At 38.9% G+C, this 27,171-nt stretch overlaps 1 protein-coding gene across 22 annotated transcripts in view; it reads left to right on the top strand.

Annotated features, from left to right (window-relative positions):
* The window catches only part of NRXN1 (neurexin 1), a 1,113,124-nt gene extending 1,096,548 nt beyond the window's left edge, over positions 1-16,576 (top strand). For 19 of the 22 annotated variants that reach the window (XM_024753585.1, XM_024753584.1, XM_024753583.1 and 16 more), the window contains one exon: positions 15,078-15,393. In XM_024753585.1, coding sequence (XP_024609353.1) covers positions 15,078-15,385 — 308 coding nt within the window. In that variant the 3' untranslated portion in view covers positions 15,386-15,393. Of the gene's footprint in view, positions 1-15,077 lie in introns of all 22 variants that reach the window. The other 3 variants (XM_024753587.1, XM_024753591.1, XM_024753589.1) reach the window with 2 other exon arrangements.
* The last annotated feature ends 10,595 nt before the right edge of the window (positions 16,577-27,171 follow it).

Here is a 27,171-nt window from a genome sequence, read left to right as displayed (position 1 = left end):
CTTCCGCTTCAGGGGGCACGGGTTAGATCCCTGGTCGGGGAACTAAGATCCCACATGCCACACGGTGCGATCAAAAAAAATTAAAAAAGAAAAGAAAGTTTGCAAAAAGTGCATGACTGCTAATGCAGAACCGTCCTACAGTAAGTAACAGAAAAAATCTACTCAGTCATGTGTATACCATAAATTTCTAGGCAGCCTACATATATCCAGCCTTAAAACACTAATAACCTTTCACAAGTCCTTATTAGAAAATGCTAAAATACCATAAGAGCCTTTCTAAAGCGTGACGTGTCCTGTTGAGCTTTGGAAGGAGACAATGAGATACACTGCCGTGCTTTGAAGTATTCACCAACCTTGAAGGAAGAAATGCGGCATAGCTTTAGAAAAATAAAGGGTAAGTCTACTTCTTATGGAAACATGAAATGCAGGAAGATTGAAACCATGTTTTCTTGTAATTTGTGTCCAATATCTGCGCTGATAATGAAATCGGTTTCCTGTGGAGTTTTCTTGGCATTTATTAATTACATTTCCTCAGATGGTATCAGAGGTAAAGCAGCGTATTCTGAATACTACACTACAGGGCATGCTGCCCCGGTGAAGAGCCAGTACACTTTCTTTGTTGGTTCACGTGCTTCAGAGACCAGCAAATGCTACAATAGGCTTTAGTCTGCAGGTCTCATCTCATGTCACCTGACTTGTTGGTCAGATCACTTTCATCATTAGTAGCTCCTTACCCACCCTCAGTATTATAAGAAGCCTGGCATTGGTAATAAGAAAGACAAGAGTACTTGATGAAATTACCAGGTTAAAAAAAAGGATGTATTAAAGATGCCAGTAGAGCCAGAGGCCATCAATTAAATTTTAAAAATTAGTAGAAAGAGAAGGAGCAATGTCACCACCTCTCTGAGCATACTAAAATCTTACATTTCATTGACCAGACTTTGGAAAGCAGACCGAGTTCACATCCCAGTTCAGCCACTTGCTGTGTCATCAGAAGCAAAACATTGAACCTCTGTGTACTTGACCTTTTACATCTGCAAAATGACATGAATGATGTTAAATACTCAGGATGTTGTTATGCTGAAAGAGACAATCCATGTAAAGCCCTTAGTGTTGAGTCTGCCACCTAGAAACTTTGATAGTATGACTTAGCTTTTATTAGTAGTACCAGCAGATTAACTGAGGAGTCAACCATATTATAAATGGAAATAAACCTATGGCCACAGGCAAGAAGGGGAAATGTTAGTAATTGGCACTTTAGCATCTACAATAGAAAGCTTTTTAAACTCTTTCTGAATTCTAGCAGCATCAAACTTTTCTCAGTAGCCACTGTGAAACTAGTAAGACAAGAGCAGTGCTTCAGTTGGATGAATGTGGGTTGCTAGGATGGGAAGAGGGCACATGTCATCTGCTATTCTTAGTTTTGGAGGAAAACAATGCAGGTCGCTGCTCCACAGAGCTTTTGAGAGAAGGAATGATTCGCTTTCCTGCGTGCTATTATAATCGGCTTGCTCTGCCTCCTAAAATATTCGGAACGCTCTGGGCTGCATGACTTAACCAGGCAGAGCCGCCACACACCCCCCCTCCCCCAATGATGGATGGCTTTTCTTCCGTATGTCCCAATTCTAGGCTAGACATGCCTCCTTCTAATGGGCTCAGTGGGGAAGCTGTCTCATCTTTCACCTGAGCTTTTGCACTTTCACCAAAAAGAATGTGACTTTCCCCAACAAAAGAAAACTGAGACGGCAATAGCTTCACGACAGGAATACAAAGATGATCACCCAAAGTGAGGAGACCCAGTTTCAAATCAGGAAAACCGCATGCTGCCCTGTTACCCAGAATGACCTGCACTTACATAAACACTATACAGAAACTCTGGGCGAGAGGCAGTGCCCCTAGGACCCAGCATACAGCTCTGCTACAGAGACTCTACTGTGGATGTCATCCAGAGTAGAACATGGAATTCCAGATCAGGGAAGGAAGGAGGCCAAGAAGAAAGACCTAACAATTTTAGAAAGAAAACCTCATCAAAAGAGTTGTTATTTCCATGATAATAAGCCCTTCTGTCAGGTATTACCAAAGAGTGGTCTTAGATGATTGATTTCTTAATACCTAAAAACATAAAAGCTCATAATAAAATTCTGAAAGAAGGAGAAATTTAATTCACTCCAACCACGGGAGCCAGAGAGCACAGATCCATAAAGATAGAATGTTTCACAGATAAACAGAAACAAGCTCCACATGTAGCTTAACAATTAATGGCCTGAAACCACAGGCCTCATAGTATACATGGTTGTTTTGCCACCTGAATTGACAGGGCCTCCATTCATGAAAGGGGAGTCCCTGAGTACAGAGATCCCCTTGGAGATAACGTCTGTGGTGGTCACATGGTGTGCTGTGCGTATCGCAGAGTTGTCTCATTGTTGGGAAGGCTGCTGATTCAATACCTTTTGTGTGGAAGACACAGGAAATATAACTGGACCCTCGTGGGTTTTTTTGTTTTGTTTTGTTTTGTGTTTCGGTACGCGGGCCTCTCACTGCTGTGGCTCCAGACACGCAGGCCCAGCAGCCATGGCCCACGGGCCCAGCCGCTCCGCGGCATGTGGGATCTTCCCAGACCGGGGCACGAACCCGTGTCCCCTGCATCGGCAGGCGGACTCTCAACCACTGCGCCACCAGGGAAGCCCCCCTCGTTGCTTTTTACGTAGCACTTTATCCTTCTCAGAGCACTGGCACATTTATCCACCTGGTGGGATCCTCACAGTGACTCTGGGAGATAAATTATGTATCATCATTATGTCTCTGATGAAAGAATGTGAGCAGAGGATAATGAATTGCTAAGGGTCACTCAGTAAGTTAGGGGCAGTGCCTGGACTAGAATCTAAAAAAAATTCTTTTTTACCACTTTGCTATGCTTTCCTAAGATTCTGTGGGAATGCAGACTCCTCTTACTGGAAAGGACAGCTAGATGGCCGGAGGTGTGGTGGAATGTGGCTGGAGGAGGTGGAAATGGACAGCTGCTTAGAAGAGAGGCCTAAAGGGTTCAGTTCTACAGGGAAGGGAACATTTGGGAATACTAACACATCGTTTTACAGTCATAAGTGCCAACACGTTGAATGTATGAAACTGTAGTAGCCACAGACACACCTGAGTTTGAATTCTGGCTATGCCACTTGGGAAGCATACATAGCATAACCTCTTTGAGACTCAGTTTCCTTTCCCGTAAAGTCATGATAACAACTACAGAGTTGTTATGAGGAAAAAATTAAATAATGTGTGTAAAGTACACAGCCCAGAGCCTACCATATAATAATAATTCAATAAAGTAACAGTTGCTAACTAAATAAAATAAAAAATGTTCAGCCTTGCAGTGAGTCAGAAGGCATAGTAGCCGTGTTGAGCATCAGACGACAGTTAAGTCACATGAAATTATATCTACTAAGGGTAAATCCGTGTACCATTTGGGAGGAAGTGAACAAAGGGGGTTTTAATAATGCAATACATTTAAGTACGTTAATCCCAAGGTATTATGAAATCTTCCCTGGAGCTCTGTAGAAGCCTGATTTTACCTATAAATTATGAGAAAATAAAGGTGACTGTAGCAACTTCTGTCAGAGAGTTGGAAGGAACGCAGCAATATTCACATGCGCACATGTATGTACACACACTCACATACACACACTCCTCATTACTCCAGCTATAATCATAGTGGCACCTTTGTCTTCCTATAAACCAGGTTCCCCTCAAATTCCTGGTTCCAGTCTTGAGGATTCCTTGGAATGAATCCCCTGGTTTGTGTAAAGAGCGACTGTTCAACTTTCTATATGTAAAAAAGTAAAATACATCTTAAGAAAAGTGACCTCTGGGTGTATGTATTTCTGGGTGTTTTAGTCAATGACCTCCCAGAAAAAGAAGCTATTCTGCTATCAAAGAGTTTAGTTGAGTAGAAATCAATAACGGAGAGTATCATCTCCATTTCAAAATATAGCTCCTCTAGCGTTTTCTGAAATGTGGTACATTTTGATGAAAAGCACATGTAGAATCTCCACACTCCCCAGCTTTGAAACTGACTTTCTCAATTATTGCCTATATGGCCTTTCTTCTACTTGACAGTTATGGAAAGTTTGACCTGACTGATGAGGCCCTTTGCAACTTTCTCACTCTAATAGCAACAGGAATAAAAAAGACCCTAGAAACTTCCGCAGCTGCTCTGCTGAATTTGAGAAAAGAGCTCCACATTAGCTCTCAACTATTTGTAGTGCTGTGGGTATCAGATAAGGTCAATATAAGTAAGGCACCCAAACAAATCAAACTGAAGACTGCTAACTTGGTGGACTTTAAATAACTTAGTGCCTAGTCACTGGAATTAAGCAGCCTATACTTGGAGGCATTGGGAAAGTAAATGCAGATGCAATACTTGCATTGATGCACACTGATCCCAATTCACTTAAGCAGAGAGGTGCTTTCTGGCTTAATTAAATAAATACCATCTTTACTTCTTTTATTGAAGATGTTGTAGGAGGTGGGAGTTAGGAAAGTATTGAGGTAAAAGTATTTTATAAAGATGTATGTAATGACCATCAATGTTTTACCCACTTGTTTATTGCCTTTACTCAAAACTTTGAAATCAAAGATCTCTGACATTTTCTTAATGGCTATATCCACCCCAGTCCACTCCTGAAAATTTATGAACTTATAAAAATCTCTTCCTCTAATCAGTCAGAAAACATACATTTTGCAGCTCATGTGTTGAGCCTTCATTAGATGTTTGGAGGTGAGGGAATTGGTGGAAAAGAGAAACAGAGTCACAGGACACTATCAAAGGACTAGCAGTCTAGTCTGGAAGAGAAGAAACAGCCCAAGAGAAATGAGACATGTAAGTAAGATTTCACAATAGTAGAGGATCCATACTAAAATGGTTGATGTAATATGTGGTTGAGAGAAGATTGGGATAAAGATGGATTTTCTCCAGATTCTCCCATATGTCTTCTTGATTCGGTTCTTGCCAGCTTGAAGCCATCCTATCTCATATCTTCCTTCTTGAGAAATCCTTGATGGCTTTCCAGGGTTCACACTGGAAGGCGTGGATCCTTCTCCTCCTTTAAGGCTCATTCCAAATAACTTCTACTGAGACTGCCCTTTGCTGATGACCTGTGTAAAGCCTCTCCCTCATTATTTTCTTAGCATCCAATTTTTGTGCCTTCTTGTGTTACTGAATTTTTTAAATTTAAAATTGTCCTGTTTGTTTTCTTATGTTTTCTGTTTTATTTCAAATATACTAAAAGTTCTAAGAAGGTGGAACCCATGGCTGTCTTACGTATGTTGTTATGAACACCTTATGTGGTACCTGGTAAATTGTTGTTACTCAATACATATTTGTTGAAATTTTTTAATTAATTTTTTCTACTTGATTTTCTTTTTTCCTTTTTTCCCATCTCCATTCATTAACCAATGATAACAGCTTGGCATGCATCTTTCACCATGTTCCTAGGAACATATATAAATATAGGGTCGTTTTTCTCTCTTGCCATAGAAAAATAGAAGCACACTCTATGAATTAAATTTGGTTTTCTACTTTCTAATGTATTATGGACATCTTTTAGGTCAACAGAATTTTCTGTAATTCCTATTTTTAACTCTGTTAAAATTCTAGGCTATGAGTGTGCCATAATTAAGAGTGTCCAATAAATTTTGCAATTATGGCTGAATAGTTTATTCAACCATAACCCTGTTAACGAGCATTTAAGTTCTCCTTTTTTCTTTTCTCCCCGAAATGTGATAACAGGCATCCTGTATTTATATATCTGCATGCTGGTGTATTTAATTCTTTAGACTATATTCTCAAACTGAGATTGCTTGATTAAAATATGTGTGTACTTTTTAACTTTACTACTGTAAATTTCAAACATATAATAAATTAGAAGGCATTGTATAATGAACTCACATCCACCCATCAGCCATCTGCAATTTAATCCTTTTAAATTTTGATAGATGTTACTAGATTACTTTCTGAAATTTTTTGAGGAATTCATATTCTCACCAGCACAACTGTCTGTTTCCCAAGCAGATGTTCTAACCAGATTGTCACTATTTCTTTAATTCTACTTTATTCCTCCAATATTGTTGGCCAAAAAAAAAAAAAACCCTCCTTATTTTATTTTGACTTCCATTCTAGTGAAATTGAGCATCTCGTCCTACATTTATCACCCGTGTAGATCTTCTGTCCTTCACTTGCTTGTCTCTATTTTTGTCCATTTTTCTAGTGGGCTTTTGCCTTTTTCTATAGCAATTGATACATGCTTTGTAGATTTTATGGGTGTTAACTCTTGGTTTGTTGTATGTACTACAGATATTTCTCCTCTCCTTTCTCTTCTGCACTTTCACTCTGTTAGTGGCACCTTTTTCCACGTAAAATTGTTATTATTTATGGAGTCAAATGTGATTATCTTTTGATATATGGCTTCATTCCATGGTCTATGATCTATGTAAGTTTCAGGTCCACCTTCAAATTTCTTCTCACTTTCCCCCAAAACTCAATATGCTGCCACCACTCTGGCATTCGTTCAGTTCCTGAAAAGCAAACTCCTTTCTTCCTCAAGGTCATTCCACATGTGGTTCCTACTGGTTAGCAGATTCTTCTGCCCACTTTTCACTGGCTACTCTCCACTGATTTTCCACATCTCAGCATAAATGTTACAATCTCAGAAAGGTCTGTCTGACTCCCAGTCTAAATCAGAAACCTCTGTTCTACTCCTGCACGGTACTTATCATTTTCCTTCATTACACATGTTCCGGTTATTGCTTTAAGCCTAACTGTGTGATTTTTGTTGTATGTCTCTTTCCCTAATTATATTTCAGGGTCCATGAGGGCAGACGTCAGGTGTGTTTGATTAACTCCTCTACCCCCAGGACCTAGTATAGTCCCTGGAACATAACTATAGCTCACCATATAATTGATTGACAGCAGGAGTGAATATTCTGAGCGAAAACATCACAAAAGATGGAGCATTTAAGCTAAGTCTTGAGAAATAAGTAATATTCAGCCAGGCTAGAAAAAAAAGGGCATATGAGTCAGGCATGAAGGTAGAACTTTTATTGGTGTATGGGAACTAGAAGATGGCAATAAAATTATGACTGTCACTTTCTTTGAGAGAAATGGAAGACAAACTTGAGTAGGTAGCTGCGGCCAGACCACGAAGAGCTGTGAGAACAGTAGTCACATTGGTACTTTAGTAAACACCATGACAATTTCACGGATTCTAGTAAGACCTTATGGGCACAATGACCATGTAAAAAGTCCGTGAAGCTTATAGATGACTAAGCTGTGGACACAGAGCCATGATCTTATGGCTTCCCTCAGAGATGAGGGAGAATGTGTTCTTCTGTCTATTTATTTTCAGTGTCATCAATGTCACGCATGATGTGATTGTCCATTGCCTTTTCTGTTCCGTGTGGTGCCATCTGAGGTAGCAGCTGTCCTAGTTGGTACTCCCTGTCCTCCAGGCACACTATGAATTTTTCTGTGTCTTGCACCCCTCCTCATGCAACGCCTAGATATCTGGTGAAGGAAATGATCCTCTCAATCCCACAGCGGTGGCCCCTGCATTTCCCTTCATACACGTGACTTGGTGGCTTTGAAAGTAGCAGAGGAAAATGTTAGTCCTGGCAGCCAGGCAGGTAGTAAAGGCTTATTGATTTCCAAGTTCTATCTGAATCTCCTTTCTGAATCTCCAATTGATTGGGTAGGGGTTGAGATGTATCAGGCATGACCTCCTTCAAGCCATTTGTTTGACCTGCAGTAGCAAACATCAAAATGTGCAGGGCATGGGTGGAGCTGGTGAGCAGGGAAGGATTTGAAACATTCGGCATTCAGTCATTCATCACCTCTCGGAAAACCACAGTGTGAGTTGAAATGAATGCATGTCATATAAATCACTGCCTACCTGCTTTCCTGCAACTGTGGTACTTAAACGTGCATTCTTATGAGTGATTACATCATAATTGTTTCTTTTGGCCTATGTTGTATTGAAACATGAAAATAATAATAATTTTCTTTTTTGGTGATGGGGAAAATAATTGTGCTAATCTCAATTCACAAATACCACAGGAGCCTACAATTGCAAGTTTCTTTTCACAGTATTAGTAAAACTGGGTACTGGAAAAGTCAAATCTTCCCTTATGAATCTGAAACCATTTTCAAGGCTAGCTTAGAATTATAATAACTTCCACATCTATTAAGACACAGTGCAGAACTATGGTCTAATGGGATCATTTTAGGCAATTCTTTTTCTTCATTGGGGTGGAGACAAATTTTAAATTGATTACTTTTAATTTACGATAAAACCAGAAAGACTGGTCAAAGACTTTTAAGTGAGAAAAAAAATTCAGTAAATGCGTCTTTCCAATAATTTTTTAAAAGGGTTATTGTAAGGCAGGTGGTCTAATAATTTTAGGATAGCAGAATGAGCATAATGTTTTATGACCCTTTATCTACGCCTCCTGGTCTGAAATATATAGCTCAAGTTCCATTTTTTTTTATCATTGGTATATTTTATTCTTTATTCTTTCTTAATATTGGTAATCTCTTACACTTCTTTTTTTTCTTAAAGCTTAAAGGCTGAATTTTCCTTGTTTTCAGTATATAGTGGAACTCTTGCATCATCCTTGATGTGACAGGGTCATGGCTGATGATGTACCTAAACACTAACAGTCTGTATTGAAGAAATAAAACCAGCAATACAAATGTCCTGGAAACAACATTCTCACCCTGCAAAGCTAAGTCTGGAAGCAACATAAATTTAATAAGATTACAGTGAAAGAATAGCTCATCCAAGTATACAAAATAGTTTCATAAAAGTGACAATTTGAGCGATAAAAAGAACATCTGATGACATGGTTATTGCCTTGGTAAACTCGTCATCGGAAATACAAGGTCCCACCGCTCACCAAACCCTCATTTTATGTAACAGGAATTAGGATTTTAAGCATCGTTTCACGTGTAAAACATTATGTAAAAACATAAATCAAGAGCAGGTTTGCTTTTTAATAACAATATTTGATTACTATGTTTCTAATCTCAGAATGGAAAGAAAGAATAACTAAAGGATGTCAGATGCCTTCCATTGCACAGTGCTCTTTGGAAAAAGTCACTAATATTCAAAAATTTACCTTTCAAAAATGCAGAGTTATTTTAGAACTTCAGTTGTGAATCAGCTTGCTGAGTCAGTGAGGGCTTTATTCTCCCACGTGCACAGACTGTGACTATGACCAGACACGATCAAACAGTGGCAAACTGGTAACTGGAGGCTCCAGTGCAAAGCTGAACGGCCTGATGTGCTCATCTTCCCTGCTTCATAATCAAAGTTTTCTGAAATTGGTAATAAAACATTTGATAAAGCATAGAATTTTATTCTTAAACAAATTTAGAAAGTTAAATTTTAAAATAAAGCAAACCAATATATAAAGCACCAAGGCTGTGTTCTAATGAAATAATCACATTGACACCTGTTTTTTTTTTTTTGCGGTACGCGGGCCTCTCACTGTTGTGGTCTCTCCCGTTACGGAGCACAGGCTTCGGACGTGCAGGCTCAGCGGCCATAGCTCACAGGCCCAGCCGCTCCGTGGCATGTGGGATGTGGGATCTTCCAGGACCGGGGCACGAACCCGTGTCCCCTGCATCGGCAGGCAGACTCTCAACCACTGCGCCACCAGGGAAGCCTGCCATAGGGACAGTTTTAAAGTGTGATGTGAAATCAGGAACTTGGCAATAAGTTTTGTCCCTCATTGAACACCCGGCTGAGTAATGTACCAACTCGAAGAGGCAGAGTCCTGACCCGCGCTGGCCTGGCCTTCTTCCTTTACTGAGTGGGGAGGAACACACCAACTGTGCTCTCCGAGGGCCACCTAGAGGAATACCAAGAGCTGGGGGAGGGATGCAGAGAAGAGGTAGGGAGGGGGAAGAAGTAGGAGAAAGAATAGGCAGGAGCATGGAGTGGGTGACCAAGGGCCAAAGGAGCTGGTAAGAAGTAAGACTTGGCACGTGGTCTTCTCCACTCTGTTGTATAGCCAGTTGTGTCTCTCAAACATGTTTCTTCTATGGTATTTCTTAACTGGATCTATATTAGTTCCTATTTGGGGAAATCATGTTCTTTCACAGATACAGTGCCAAGGACTATCAAAAATAAAGAAGGAACGTACATCAGGACGATTTCTTTTTCTGTGGTGGTAGTTTTAAAATAACTATTCAGCAAGTTTAAGGATAAGTTAAAATTTTAAATATTTCACTTTTTAACTTTTTTGTGCAGAGCAACAAATGGGTTTATTATTCTTTTTATGTGACAAGGCCCTGGAATATGTCTTTTACCCTTACTGTGCCTTCTTTACAATGAATTATTACCTGATATGAGTAAACTGGTTTAGGGTATCATGTGGAAATATGTTAATAACTGTCCTAGTACCTGAGAGACTATTCCTTTCTAAGTAATCAGAGAAATAATCTGACAGTGACAAACAAGAAAATTCTTAGAGCTAGCTTATAATATTCTTGATAAATCTGGGCCAAAGCAGGCCATATGGAAAATTAGAGACCATCAGATCTTGCCAGATATTTGAGAGAGAGAGAGAGAGAGAGAATTAAAATAAATTTTCATCTGTCCTTAAGATAACACTATCTGTACACAAGTCCCAGAAATATTTCCATAGCCATTTGGCTGAGAAGTGCCTTGTATGAAAGAGGTTATAACCCTTGTGACAGCCTTTTGTCCTCACCACTATTATCAGTAGCTTTTGAGTCATTTAGGCAAAAATCAAAGGCCTTCATATCGCCATTAAGGTGTGCACGTGCACTTTGCCCACATGAGTGTACCCACCACTACCATTCTTCCTCTCTGAGGGGTATGTGATGACTGGCATCCTTCAGTAAAATGAAGATAGAATTACATGGGAAATTTTTGATTAAGTAAAATAATCTATTATTACAGTGTTCACATAAACTATGTGTAATTCATGATGATATTTTTTATTTTATGAATCATTAAAATAGGGTATATAGGCCTAAACCGTTAGGATATTTCATCTACTCTACTTTTTTTCTTTTCTTTTTGCTAGCCAGCTAGCCTGAAGTGAAAGTATGGGTGGAGCTGAATACTTGCCCATTTCCAGTTACACCGATAACATGTAAATGCCTTGGCTTATTCTTTGCCCATCGTCAGTCGGTCCTATTGAAGTTTTCCATTGATCTGGGCTCCTTGTACCTCTGAGCCCCATGTGATGAATAGGCTACATTAGCTTAGTTTTACTTACAAATCACTTAACTTTTGACTATTCAGAGACTTACTGCTAATTTATACGTGTTCCATTCTTTCAGCACCTCTCTTATACTCTCTTTTACCTGTTTTTTTAAGTGTTCTCATCACTGCTACAACAAAGAAATGGAGACAGAGTGAAAGTAACATTTAGTTAATTTGTTTTTTAGCACTGCTGAGAAAAAAACACTTGTAGATTTTTAAAAATTATTTAGAAGGTCTTGATTTAGTTTACTAGGAAGTGTAAAGAGAATGCAAAATACTCAAATCCATGAGATATAAGAATTGCTTATGGAGGTTTCTGATTAAATTCCTTTCTTCATATTGTCATGAATGGTGAAGAGATGACTGTATTTTTTAATAAAAAATATTAACCAAATTATATAAGAAGGCATTTAGCCATTTATGCTATTATCTACGTTTAAATTAATATGAAATTCCTCAGAGGTTTTTCAGTGATCATCAAAATGAACCATTAATGACAATCAATATGGGAACCACATTTATAATTCATGAAAATAATTACATTTCTCTAGCATTTTATCGCACATCTGGGAGAGATGTCCCATTAACCCTTAAGTGTATACATACTTCTGATCTTGGCACAGAAGTTAAGAAAATTATCACTTAGCTTTCAGATTGGAAGCATAAACAGAAAAAAAAATTGTTAAATAATCAGTTAGATATGGAAGCAACTGCATATTCCAAATAGACCTAAAATAATATCTGTGGTGGTTATTAATTTTTAATGTGAATTAGGGGAAAAAAGGGATAAAATGTTTCATCATTGGGTTTGTGGAGGGTTCTTTTGGTAGGCTAGTTTTATGATATTTAGAATCTTTGTTTATACATGGGTTACGGAGATGTTTCAGGCCTGCATGCGAAGCAACCTTTTGGCTGGAGTCGCAAAAAAGACAAGTATTTTCCTTAAACAGGAGGCATTTCTCAAATGGCTCTATGGCAAAATGGAAGCGTTTGAGGCTTTGCTTTGGTCTCTGTAATCTCATTCTGGTTTTACCACCAGTTTGGCTTTGGTGCACTCCTTCTACAGTTGTGAAAACATATCAGAACTATCTGAGCTGATAAAAATAAAATTAGAATTCTTTGGTAAGATGGTCCATTTACAATACCAATTCCTAAATGGAAAAAAGAGGCCATATATATTCTTAGTTTAGAAAATGTAAACCTTGCATTGCATTAAAACTCTCGAGTCTGACTATCATGAGCTATACGATTAGGATTTTTTCTCCATTCTCCCCGTTCTTTTCTGACAGACAAAGTGAGGTGATTATGAAAATGTGTTTAAAATGAAAGCATTCCATCGGGTGTAGGGAAATGATTTAGGTGATATTTAAATAAAACCCCTTTTGCAGCTCTTGAGAGACCATGGTAAAAGAATGTTCCACAAAATGAGCAAGTACAAAGTTGTCATTTAGTGAAAGTTAGCAGCTGAGCTAATTGGCAGACTTTGGCAAAGGTGACTGCATTTGAGAGAGAAAGTGCTGCTTTTGGTTTGTCACATAGTGACAGAGTTCCTGCAGTAGGTTCTGTTCTTCTTGAGAGGAAATTAATTTCCTGTAATCAAATGCTGTGGATTATAGTCTTTGTCTCCTTCTGCCTCAGCCACAGAAGCAACTCCAAGGCTTTTTTATTCAACAACGTTACATGAGCTTTTGTAAAACAAGCAGGGATACATTCAGCATACAAGGGTTTTACCTGCTGCATTTTGTAGCTCCAGAACAAATGGCTGCTTTGAGACTGAGAGCTATTCCTTTGTAAGTGACTATATTTGTAAGGCTTTATTTGGGGAATGAAAGTGACGGCAGGAAACCCACATTTAGGCAGATGAAATCTTGGTGATGTTTGAAAATCGAATTACAAAGCAACATAGTGCTATATGGTAGGAAAATGATTCCCAGTAACTAATAGGAACTTTTGTAGAAATATTAAAAAAAAAGGGACTTCCCTGGTGGTCCATTGGTTAAGACTGTGCACTCCCAATGCAGGGGGCACGTGTTCAACCCCTGCTCAGGGAACTAAGATCCCACATGCCGTATAGCACGACCAAAAAGGAAAAAGGCCTCTTGCTTAGCCACCCGGAGCACCGTTGAAGAGTTTAAGGGTTAGTGGGTATAAAAAAGAAATCCCCCGGGCTTCCCTGGTGGCGCAGTGATTGAGGGTCTGCCTGCTAATGCAGGGGACATGGGTTCGTGCCCCGGTCCGGGAGGATCCCACATGCCGCGGAGCGGCTGAGCCCGTGAGCCATGGCTGCTGAGCCTGTGCGCCTGGGGAGACCACAGCAGTAAGAGGCCCGCGTACCGCAAAAAAAAAAAAAAAAAAAAAAAAACCCCCCCCCCCTACGGGGGACGGGGGGGGGGAATATATATATATATAATTACTAGTGATAGTGAAATAAAAGTACCATTTTAGCTTTTTTGAACTGTTCAGTTTCTGGTGTGTGTATATATACACACACACACCTTCCACATATACACACTATTTATGCAATCTTGAGATTATTTAAGTTCATTATGCATAATTTACAAAGAATAACATTTTGAAAGTTATAGCATTTTTAATTCATTACATCTGAAAAGTTATCTTTTTTCTATAAGACAAGGGAGAGGATGGAGATTCAGAGAAAGAGAGAAAACACAATCAGTCCTTAGAGAAAAATGACCTGTGATCAGAGATGGGATAGAATCTTATCTCTCTACAGCTCCTTTTCTTTTAAATTCTTTTAAATAATAATAAATTTATTACGTAGAGGAAGAGAGCCGCTCCCCCCTCCTGCCATCTATAAACTAAATCCCAGGACTTTTCTCCCCATCTGTGGTCAGTTTCAGTGCCCGACTAGGCCTTGGAGAAAACAGTAATGCCCCCTGTGATCCATTTCTTATACCCAAGGAAGAACTTTGTACTTTGGAAAGATTGAATGAGGGTTTGTCAGTTAAATAAAAGTGGGGCAGCCAGTCCTTTATTTATGATCATCTACTAGGCACTGAATTTTGACTCAAAACCAGTCTAGATGGTCTTTAAAGTATTTTAAAATATTTTCTTACTTTCTCCTCTCAAATTTAGTTTCGGTGATCACTGAACCACTGCCAGTGAATGAATAACATACACACATACTGATGTGAACAAATAAACCTCCAACCGAAAAGAAAATTCGTTGTTTTCGTTTGTAAAATTGTGACTAGAATAACACTTTTAAAAGTAGGCAATTAGACTATTAAAAGTGCCTGGATTATCTTTTTGTTCAATACTGTATTCATTGCAATAGGAGGCACTACAATTTCTGAAGTAATCCTAAATTAGCTATCTTGTTTCAGTCTAGTGTGAACCGTAAGCGTTTTGTATCAATATCAATTTGATTCTTAAAATGATAATCTCTCATATTATAGGGTAGAGTCATTATGATGTTATGATTTTATTCTCCACGTTGGGTTTATTGTTTTTCACCTAACACATCAACATGGCCCTTTAGAACTACATGGAGCTTATTTGGAGCTACACTTAAAAGAACCTGTTAACAAAATCGATCTGTGAAAAAGAAAAGATGGCAGCAGATCTCTGTCGCAGTGCCTTGATTCACAGTCCCTCGTTTTAGTGACCAAGAGGAATAGGAATTGCTACATTCAGCAACAGTATCCTTTTCCTAGAGCAGTCGATGCCATTCCATTAGGCCTGGAGATAGACGGTAAATGTAGCTCTCTGGCATTCAGGAAACTCCATAATCACTTGGTGTTTTTTTTCCCACCCTCTTTCCTACAGCCAACCCAACCCGGGCAGGCGGGAGAGAGCCATACCCAGGCTCAGCAGAAGTGATTCGGGAGTCCAGCAGCACCACGGGCATGGTTGTGGGCATCGTAGCCGCTGCCGCCCTGTGCATCCTCATCCTTCTCTACGCCATGTACAAATACAGAAACCGGGACGAAGGCTCGTACCACGTGGACGAGAGTCGAAACTACATCAGTAACTCAGCACAGTCCAATGGGGCCGTAGTAAAGGAGAAACAGCCCAGCAGCGCGAAAAGCGCCAACAAAAACAAGAAAAACAAGGATAAAGAGTATTACGTCTGATCCCAAGATCCGAAAAGGACCCTTGTATAGAAATAGTCTTCATTTTATCTGAGACATAATATAAACTTATTTACTTTCCTTTTTATGAAGCACATAAAAAAGAAGGCAGGGAATGCAATCAGGAAGGAAAGACTGTTTTTAAAAAATAAAAACAAGGATCTCATGCTCTTGTCTCTCCAAAAAAGAAAAAAAAAAAAAAAGCAGAGGTCAATAAATTCCCTAACATCCACAGTGTTTTAATTTACTCTGCCTGTCTTTATGTTGCTGGAACATTTCTAAAAGACAGTGGTGATCGCACGCATTCATAAAGCAAAGGAGTATTACAACATCGGGAGGCACAACACAAAAACAACACAGAACACAACACAGAAAAAGAAGCTACCTGTGATCCCGGATTTAGCCAAAGTGCTAGCACTTTCCCGAGAAGTCAATTAGTCTGATTGCCAGAGAAGACTGTCATTTTGAGTGACTCGACCTGCAAACCTTTTCAGAGTTCGTCACCTGGCACAACCGGAGCAGTGGCTGGAACTTGCACTTGAAACAAAGTGCTGGCTTTTTTGAAGACTTGTGTAGGAACACATTCAAAAAGCCCCCTTCTGGTTGTGAGGGCAAAAAAACAAAGTATGGAGGCCTTATTTTCAACAATGTGAAAGATAAGGCACATTTTCACACTAAAATTTCAAAACAGAAAGAAAAAAACAAGAGGGTATAGATGCAATCATTGGGAAATTTTCATGCACGCTTAATATGTTATTACATGTGTTTATATAACATCCATCTCTGTGTGCTTTCTGGACTGTGATAAGTGACGTTTTATAGCCTGTTGTATAGAAAATGCAAAATATATCTCTGCTCTTCAGCCATTTTTGGTAAATTCAATGTTATAAGTGTTGCTAACTATAGGGAGTTTTATGACATCAGATCAACAATTATTTCAGGGTTTTCTTTTTTTGCCACCATTATAAATTGCCACAATTACTTACTTTTTTAAAAAAAATTTACAATGTAGTGTTTATTCTAAGGAAGATATGTATGAATGTATATAAAAAGACTCAGCTACTTTTTTTTCCTTACATGTACAGCCTTCATTCTGTTGCAGTTAAGTTTTAGTATTTGTATGAAAGGTGTGATTTAGAAGGTAAACTATATACATATAATCTTCTTTGCTCCCCCAAATACTCACATTTCCTGGTGACATTCCTCATTCATGATCACAAATCTGCGCACGCACACACACCCACACCCACACACACACACACACACACACATCCAGAGGAATCCATCAGATGGGATGGAAGACCCAGCCGTACATGTAATAGCAAATATTTACTGACAAGTTGAAAAGCAGAAAGGAAGATCATTGTGCCAACATATTGATGACAAATGGGGTGATTTGCTTCATTGAGATCATGCTCCCAGGAAACCTCCAGATTTTAGTCCCTAATGAAATGGAACCTTTCCTTATCAAATAGACTATCGATGGTATATTGCTGCATGAATATGAACCATTAGGTGGGCAGGTATGGAAGCAAAATTGGTTGATCTACACCTTAACCCTGGCTGCTGCAAATGAAAACCTTCTGTCCAATAAAATTATATATATATATATATATATATATATATAGTCTCTGAACCTGATGTGCATGATAAACATTTTTGGAAAGTAAACACTTTCTCAACTAAGAAAGTATTTTCAGTAATTTTTGATTCTGTACTACTACCCATTTAAGGAAATCATTATTTGTTGATTATAGACTATAATTTAACTTTTCTGGTTTTACATATATATCATTAAATATAGTTTTAGTTTAACACACATTAAGCAGTAGAAATGTGTAGATTATTCACTTGTTTTTGCATATTGTTTCAATGATGTTCATAGCAATAAATTATTAGTATGAGAAGGAAATGCAATATTAGATTGGAAGGTGATGCCTCAGTAAACATTGGTCGCGTTACTTTAACATCTCCTAAAAGAATGATATTAGATTTCATGGAAGAGAAGAATACTTTTACAATTAGCTTTAATCAGAAGAGGCAAAAAATGCAAAACATCTTCTGTGATACTTCAGTTGATGAAAAAAGCCAAGACGTGGCCTGGATTTCAGACATACAGCACCTTAGATATATGTATAATTCATAGTAAATCACCACCATCTATGGTTGCCAAGTAATTGCTATATATGAAAAGTCTTAAAGGGTTTTCGTGACCCAGAAAGTAGAGGTATAAAACTAAAATTTATTTTCCATTACTTGTGTTTCAGATTTTCTTCTTTTTTAATTTGCCAGGTTAAAGGATTCATAAGTAGTTGTTGTTTTCCTCTCATCCAGTCTTACTCAGGGAAAGCCAGTGAAATAGAAGGTAAATATAAAACCACTCATTTACATCTTGAGGTTTAAAAAAAAATGGTTGCTTTTCCATTTGATCTACTGAACTTGAACTAGTTTCCATCTGGGAAGATTCTAAATTGTGATAGAAAATAACTTAAATAATGGTATTTTTAAGCAGTATATCTCTGAAGCATGTTGTTTGGAATTGATTTCAGTGTTTCTTTCCAGCATAAATTTTAAACTTTCGTGCAATATTGTCGGTAAAAATATTTCTAATGTTATTGGCCTACACAAAATCTAGCATTTTTTTTTCTTTTTTTCTTCTTTCTTTCTTTGTAAATGGGGAAAGAAAAGAGAGGAACACGAGCTAGGGAGAGAAAAGATATGAATAAAATCCCAAGTATCTTCATACCAAATGTATCAGGGTTCCATGCATAGTTGGCAGTTAATAGAGGATTTAACACTACCTGGCATAAATTTGATTACATCTCTAGACTGTAACTTTTCTGATTGAATATGCTTCTTTTTTATCCATGTAATGTGTTGCCTTTAAAAAAAAAATACTACAATAATGTGTGAGGTGGTCAATCCCTAAGATATCAAAGAAAGGCCACATGACCCTACCCTTCTAGTGCTTTGTGTGATTGGGTACCTAAGGGTTTTGTTTTGTTTTGTTTTTCTGTTGCAAGGCCAACTTATCCATTATTGGAAATGCTAAGCAAGTGGAATTTACTGTTTTGTTAATAAAATATTTCTTAATACAACTGTGGATTTATTGATTTTTTAAAAGTAATTGCAACACCCTTTGGGGACAAAGTGGCACCATAAGGAAGACTGCATTTGAAAGGAAAACCCATCCTTAGACAAGCAGAGGAAGAATACCAACTCTGTTTTCTGGATTTTAGTATTCATTAAGCACCTCTACATTGATACACTTAAAGATACAGCCACTAAATGTACTTTTGTTTACATCTGTTCATCTTACTGTGTGTGAAACCACGAACTCATACATGAACATGCTGATTTCATAAATATGGTTTTCTCTATAAAAAGCAATGTAATTCAGGTTAAGTAAATTTGTGATTAAATTTACCTAGTTGTGATTTCTCATTTCTAGGCTCCTATAGCTTCTACTCATTGTTTCTAATTCTCTTTGTGCGAAACAGAATGTACCCCATATTCCACATGACAACCATTCCAATATTGTTATCCCCCTTCCATATTTGCCTGGGTTTTCTCTTCTTCAATCTTAACTTTCTGGTTTCCCTTGGTCATTACTTAAGTTAAATGGATGCTAAAGTTTTTATAATCTTAATACCCTTCTTTTGAACCTCTGTTCTTCTCAAAATATGATACAAAAATGACCACAGTGTTTTTAAGACCAAATTATAATGGGTTTATCTCCTTCCTTGATTTGAAGTTTATTCTCTATAATACTAACACTTAAGGTTTCATTTTTTAAAGAAAAATCTTGTAATACTTATTTCAATTATAATGAATTTGCGATCAACTACCGTCATCAGATTTCTTTCCATGACAAGTTTCCTTTAACTTGTACTTATGAAATTGGTTATTTGATTTAAATGCAGGACTCTATATCTATCCATGAGAAATTCATTGTATTGTATTGATTGTATTCAGTTCAATTGTAGTAAGTACTAGCCAGCTGAGATAAATTGTTACCTTGCATCTCTCATATGGTCTTCTGACACGAAATCATTGGCAAATTTTAGACACATTTAGGGAAAATATGTTCACTAGGAAAGATATTAGGCATGCGTCAAGAGACCGCCTTCCAAACAATGCTTCTTAACTGGGTGGGGCATGGGTGTGGGGAAGATGAGGTACCGTCTGGACAGTGTTGATTGACATGATGGTGGGAAATGCTACAGGTGTGTACAAGGCTGAGCTTAGGGGTGCTGCTAAACAACTTATAGTGGGCAGGAAAGCCTCCCCCAAACAAACAATTATCTTGTCCAAAATGTTAACATTGCCACAGTTGAAAGGCATAATACATATCAACTAGTTAGGATAATACCTATCAACTTGCCAATCATCTTTAAGTGGAGATTCACTCAGTGTATCTTGTCTATTGGAAGATCATGAGAGACTAAGTCTTCTTGCAACCAGGGTGCAAAATAATTTGCTCCTAATGTGTTGGTCAATGTATTGAGAAAGGGACTTAGTTTAATGCCTAATGCTGTTTATTAATGATTACACCTTCTTTTAAAAATTAGCCACAAACATCTATTTTTTACAGTCGTTCCGATTTTAATTTCAAGCTCATCACTGTAGAATTTAAAACATCCTTTGAGTATTACTTTTAAAATTAGGGCAAAACTTGACTCCTCCATTCTTCTAGCGTCACTTCTTGTTTTCTAAAAATGTCAAAATAACTAGTATAATTTCTGTGATCACATTAAAGTTCTCTGGACTGTATTTGGCCTTGATGTGGACAAACTTTCGAAGATGGGATCTATAAATCATTCACTCCGCCTACCTCAGGCATCAATTCTCACTGGTACCCTATCCCTTGGACTCTGATTTTACTATACTGAAGTACAGTATTGTTACTCATTATTAAGTCCTACACAGCTGCTTTTTATCCAGTACTGGGCGAAATCACCTTTTCTTTGAGCGCCAAACGTAGAAGTTGCCTGTGTTTAAGGACCATGTTGTAATGAAAACCCATATCTTTATTTTTCTCTGAACATGTAATAAGTATGTAAGAATTAAGACTAAGTGCAAATCAGATTTCTAATGTCCATCTCATGTTCATTCCAGCCTTATGCTTATTGAGCAAACAGAACTAAATCATTCACATTATTTACATTTTTATTTCTTGTTATGTTTAAACAAACAGCACCTATAGATGAAATTCTGTTTATAGGAAATGTCCTTATCCTACACATATTACTAACATGGTGCAATGACTAGCAATGGCCTTTGTAGCAGTCGGCAAGGACTGCATTACAAACCCGAGAATAAACACACACAAACACACACAAATTTGATATTTTGTCATTATGAAAATGTGGAATGATTCACCTACCCTGACTTTCAAAACACTTTTATAACAAGAGAAATGGTAGTCTATGCAAAAATATTAGTGAAAAAATTCAGTAAGGAACAGAGAGTAAAATACATTCTTGCCCTGGACCCCCTCAAGGGTGCATGTGATTCCAGCGAATGTGAAGAGGGCAATACCAATAACTAATATGACTTTTCGGTCTCTTGGTGATTATTAGCTGTTGGAGAAACTCTTGCTCAAACTAACCAATGAATAAATAGCCCAGGACCATTTTAGTTGGTTCTAATTTGGCACAAATTGTAAAAACGATTCCCCCAAATATGGTTGGAATCACACAGTTCAGACTGGCAACGGCATTACAATAATAAGGTTCTAGAGGATGTGGATGGGATTGCCTGCTGCATTGAAAATAAACAGAAATAATAGTATCAATAAAGCCAAATGTTGGTTTTGGAAAGGATTCATCAAGTAGAACTTATGGAATGGTCGAGGTAAGAGAAAAATTTTTTTAATATTAGGAATTTTTATTAAATGAGGCAGAATTATAAATACCACAGAGATAAAAAGACGTTATGAGGATATTAGTAGCTTTGTCCATTTCACCTAAGTTTTAAAATCTAATAAGCAGACTTGTGATAATTTAAACTGAGGACAATTGTAGCCATCTAAGTAAAGGTAATAAACAGACAATTGGACGAATATGTTTGAACTCAAGATTATCTGAGCTAGAAATTGAAATCTAAGAGCTATTGCTACACCTGGGGTGTCTAAAGCCATATAAGTGGGTGCCATTACCCATGATACAAAGAAAAGCAAAGGGACTTAATAGGAATAAGATCTACAGACCTCAAGTATTTATAGGTTATGGGTGAGAAGCTTGCCATGCAGGTATGAGGAATGCCAGGAGAACACAGTGTCATTAAAACAAAAGAGAGTGGAAGATGAGGAATATTTTATTTTGTTAGGTGTTAAAGTAAAACAATCTCTGGTGATTGACACGTGACCGGAATTACTGATTTTGTTTTAGCAAACCTGTAAGAGAAAAAACCAATTTACAGGTTCAAGAGAGAAAGGAATAGTTCAGATAATGAGGCCTGGATCTAGCTGCTTAACACCGGGATTCTCAACCCTGATAGCTCTTTAAAATCACCTGGTGGGGGAAGGAATCAAGATGGTGGACGAGGAAGACGCTGCGTTCACCTCCTCCCAGGAGCACGCCAAAATTACAACTACTTGCAGAGCTACTGTCTCTGAGAACAACCTCAGGACCAGCAGAAAAGATTTTCCACCACTAAAGATATAAAGAAATCACCAGGAGACAGGTAAGAGGGGGCAGAGACTCAGTCTCCTCAGACGCACATCCCCAGGTCGGGGCCCACAAGCGGGAGGGAGTCGGGGAGGGACGCCACAACCGCAGAGGCCCTCCCGGAGGAGCCAGCGGACGGACGAGCCTCACGCCGGGATCCCCAGTCAGCTCCTGCACCGGAAGACAAGGCCCTAGAAAGTCAAGCTTTGAAAACCAGCGAGGCTTATGTTTAGGGGAGCCCGAAAGCTACAGAAAATAGAGACTTCACTTTATTTCTTTCTTATTTATCTATTTTGGCTGCGTTGGGTCTTCGTTGCTGCACACGGGCTTTCTCTACCTGCGGCGAGCGGGGGCTACTCTTCGTTGTGGTGCGCGGGCTTCTCATTGCGGTGGCTTCTCTCGTGGAGCACGGGCTCTGGGCGCACGGGCTTAGTTGCTCCGCGGCATGTGGGTTCTTCCCAGACCAGGGCTTGAACCCTTGTCCCCTACATTGGCAGACGGATTCTTAAGCACTGCGCCACAAGGGAAGCCCTTATTTTAGACTTCACTTTATTTCTTTCTTATTTATCTATTTTGGCTGCGTTGGGTCTTCGTTGCTGCACACGGGCTTTCTCTACCTGCGGCGAGCGGGGGCTACTCTTCGTTGTGGTGCGCGGGCTTCTCATTGCGGTGGCTTCTCTCGTGGAGCACGGGCTCTGGGCGCACGGGCTTAGTTGCTCCGCGGCATGTGGGTTCTTCCCAGACCAGGGCTTGAACCCTTGTCCCCTACATTGGCAGGCGGATTCTTAAGCACTGCGCCACAAGGGAAGCCCTTATTTTATTTATTTATTTATTTTTGGCTGTGTTGGTTCTTTGTTGCTGCGCCCGGGCTTTCTCTAGTTGCCGCGAGTAGGGGCTACTCGTCGTTGTGGTGCGCGGGCTTCTCTTGTTGCAGACCATGGGCTCTAGGTGCGTGGGCTTCAGTAGGTGCGGCCAAGACGTCACTTTCAAAGGGCATTCATAACATTTCACATTCTCCAAGTCCCAGCACAGTGGCAGTAGTTTGAAAGATATCTGGGAGGATGTGGAGAAAAGGAAACCGTTGTGCAGTGTTGGTGGGAATGTGAATTGATGCAGCCACTATGGAAAATAGTTTGGAGTTTCCTTAAAAAAATAGATGGGAATTCACTGCTTAGGACTGCGAGCTTCCACTGCAGGGGACACGGTGTGGCCAAAAAAAAAAAAAGACATTGCCCCATAAAGCTTATGGCAGTAAAAAAAAGAGGGGAGCTAAAAAAATTTTTTAAATAGAGTTGCTGGATGATCCAGCAATTTCATCTCTGGTATTTACCTGAAGAAAACAAAAACACTAATTCAAGTAACCTAAGTGACACACACACACACACACACACACACACACGAATATTACTCAGCCATAAAAAAAATCTTGCTATTTGTGACAACATACATAGATCTAGAGGGTTCTATGCTAAGTTAAATACCACATTGTCTCAATTATATGTAGCATCTAAAAAACAAAATAAACAGACCCATAGATACCAAAAACAAACCTGAAATGGCCAGAAGGGAGTGCGACGGGGGGAATGGGAGAAATAAGTGAAGGGGATTAAGACAGACAAACCTCTAGTGATATGATAAATAAGTCACAGGGATTAATTAACATATGGCAAAAAGAATATGGTTAATAATCTGATAACTTTGGGGACAGATGGTTACTAGACTTACTGTGGTAATCATTTTCATAATGTATGCAAATGTCAAATCATTATGTTATACACCTGAAACTAACATAGCATTGTACTTCAACTATCCTTCAATAAAAATAAAGTTCACCTGGTCAACTTTAAAGCCCAATAATGACCAGACCTTACCCTGGGGGCTTAAATAGAGCCCAGAGATTTTCTAATCAGTTAATTTACTGATTAGTCATTATATACATTTATTAATTTATAAAACTTGCTAGGTGGTTCTAATGGACACCAACAGTTAAGATGGATCACAGAAGATATCTCTTGGAATAATCTGTCCATGGAATAATCTGTCCATGTGTCTTTAAGCTATAAACAGAGTTCTCTTTGGCTTATCCTGATAAAAATCAGAGAACTCCAGTTGCATATTATGTATACGACCAACCATAGCTTAAAATAATATTAGTAAAAGTATAATGCATACACCTGATAATGTCAGTCATAAGCAATAATTTGTTGACAGTATAGAATCCTTACTTTTCCTGCTCCATCGCCAGAGTTGTGGTTAATGTGTCTGGATGTCTTTGCTTCTAATTTGGACAGTCTTTTTAAAAAATATATTCCATATACATATTTCTCATCACCCCCACTACAACGTGAGTTTCTTGAGGGCAACAATTAAGTTTTACACCTCTCTTTTAAGCACCACAGAACGTAGTTAAATGTGGAAACTCAGAAGATATTTAACAAATATGCGACTGACTGGTATTTTCATGAATCCTTTACAACTTCTTTTTGATGGGACTTCACAAAAGGAAAGAAGTAGCCTTCATGATCAAGTTCAGAAATAATACCACTGGGCTTCCCTGGTGGCGCAGTGGTTGAGAGTCTGCCTGCCGATGCAGGGGACACCGGTTCGCGCCCCGGTCAGGGACGGTCCCGCGTGCCGCGGAGCGGCTGGGCCCGTGAGCCATGGCCGCTGAGCCTGCGCGTCTGAAGCCTGTGCCCCGCGGCGGGAGAGGCCGCGGCGGTGAGAGGCCCGCGTACCGCAAAAATAATAATAAAAAAATAATAATAATTGCCACTAATTGCCAAAAAATTCTCATCTTCTATTCTCTTAGAGACTTTATGTAGATTTATTTTGCCTCCTCACCTCCTCCCTATTCCTAAAATATAATAATACCACAATAGTAACAGAAGCAGTAGCGAAAGTGTATCCTCTTAATAAAGCTTTGGCTTAAAACAGAACAGATGGTGAAACTTTTATAAAGCAGGCCATACTTGAGAAGCAATAAATGGAACTGTGTGGCTGCAGTTGTTTCATACTTGTACGAGCTAATGCACACTGGGTAGTTAAATTCACAGAGTGGAAACGTTGGAATGGGCATTTGTAGTCCCTAAACAGTATGTGTGTGTGTGTTGGGGAAAAAATTGAGGACGCCTTAAGAAATGGTTGAAGAACACAGCAGTGCATTTAGAAGAAATAAAAAGACATCAAACCACCTTCGCCCTGGGGAAAAAAAACACTTTTTTTCCCCCCTGAGGGAGAAGGAATGACTATGTTAAAAAGAAAAAAATAACCAGAGACAGATCTTCGTAAATTGCCTAGTCTTACAAACTCACCACAAAGAGCACTTTTTCTGGCATTTTGTCTTGAGAAATGAGGCTTGAGAGAGCGATAGCTGTGGCCAACTTTCCAATCCCTTTTTTTTTTTTTTTTTTGCTTTTTCTTTATTCTGTTTTATGTTTCTCTCACTCCAGCCATAATTAGTGAAATGTAAAAAACCTTGTCTCATAACCTGGAAACCTCCAGAAATCTGCTGATTATGCAGTTTCCCATTTGAGCTAAGCCAAGACCCTGTCTGAGTTTCGTCTGGAGATTTTCTGCCCTTTGCCACCCAAATCATTTATTTATTTGATTTGATCCCTTTGATTTATTAAAAATGTTGCCACTGGTCTTAGGGATTCTTGGCAGGGATACAAAATGTGGATGCCGTAATTAAATCTGGCACAAGGATGGGGCAAAGAATCAGATAAAAGGGAATAATCCTCTCTTAGAAAAGGCCTGCAAAGAGAGAAAATTGTGTATCTTGTGATGTCTTCAATAATAGAAAGCCGTGTCCACATCATTTCACGAACATTGCTGGAATGTTCAAGCTTTGGTTCAAGCCCTGCTAAAGCAGAAATTGTTTCATTGGAATCTAATAAACCAAAACCACAAAGAGTAACATGGTTTAGGTTGTCTGCATCCAGGTGAGAGTGTCAGAATGTCACCTGTGATGGTGCATACAGGGCTAAAGTAAAGGGTAACCTCAGACAGTGTGTTCACCGATCTCTCTCTCTTGCTGTTAGAGTGCCCAGTGAACATGTTTAAGGGTGGGGAGAGCATACAGTGGGTTATACTCTGGCTCATCTATTAAGGGTTTACTTCCACAGTCTGACTAATAAGAAAATGTGGTCTCTTTGCCTTTTCCTTATATTTCTCTCCTTTCTCCCGTTACCAATTTCCCTTTTGCCCTTTTTATCTCAGTCCCTCACCTCATTTGATGTGGCTACCTCAAATCTCTACCCTAAGTGGCTGAAGAATGGACTAGGGCTTCCATTTGTTTTTCACGACCTGCTTCAAGACTTGACTGATGCATTATTAAGGCAGAAATGGTTGAAACAGAATTGCAAGTAGATGCAGCTAATAACACATTCATTCATTAATTCAACAAATATTTATTAAGAGGCCATTATGCACCAGACCCTTTTCAGGCACTGGGTGCAGAGAGGTGAACAGGGCAGAATCATTCCTCTGCTTGTGCAACTTTCTTTCTAGAAAGCAAGAGACTTCTTAAATGATCCTTTCATCCTACTAGATACTTTGACTCATACAAGAATGGGTCAAAGACTGAAATGAGGTCGAGAAAATAAGCCCAGCTCTGTTAGGAATCATGCTGGCAAGCTTTGAGCTGTGTTTCCTACTGAAACACTACAGGATGTAGCTAGCTACGTGTTATAATTCCTCCCCCTCCCGCCCTTCTCTTTTCCATAGTGAAGATTATGTCATTCTTCGGAAACCTTTGCCTTTTAATCTGTTCATTCCTTTTCTTTCACAGTGAGAAATGCAGGTCATTATCTACTTTGAAAGAAAAAGTCCTTTTCCCCTTGGGGTTTCCTGATTGACTTGTTGAGTGCTGAGAATTCATCCTTGGTTCGATACCTCTCCTTTCAGTGATTGAGGGAAATCTCTGATGACAATACTACACTCCTGGGGGTAACACCTTAAATCAACACAGAACCCTGCCATCCTCTGCTAGTTGAGATCAGCTCCAGTGATTTTGAAGAGGAGGGGAAAACAGAAGCTTCAAAACAACTTGCTTCTTCATGTGCTTAGTGATTCTTAAGTAATCACAGTTCCGTCCTCATACCCAGCTGATCAGGCTTG

This window comes from Neophocaena asiaeorientalis, unplaced genomic scaffold, assembly GCF_003031525.2.
Source record: "Neophocaena asiaeorientalis asiaeorientalis breed wild unplaced genomic scaffold, Neophocaena_asiaeorientalis_V1.1 scaffold171, whole genome shotgun sequence".
Lineage (NCBI taxonomy): Eukaryota > Metazoa > Chordata > Mammalia > Artiodactyla > Phocoenidae > Neophocaena > Neophocaena asiaeorientalis.
This window is presented reverse-complemented; position numbering and strand designations above follow the sequence as displayed.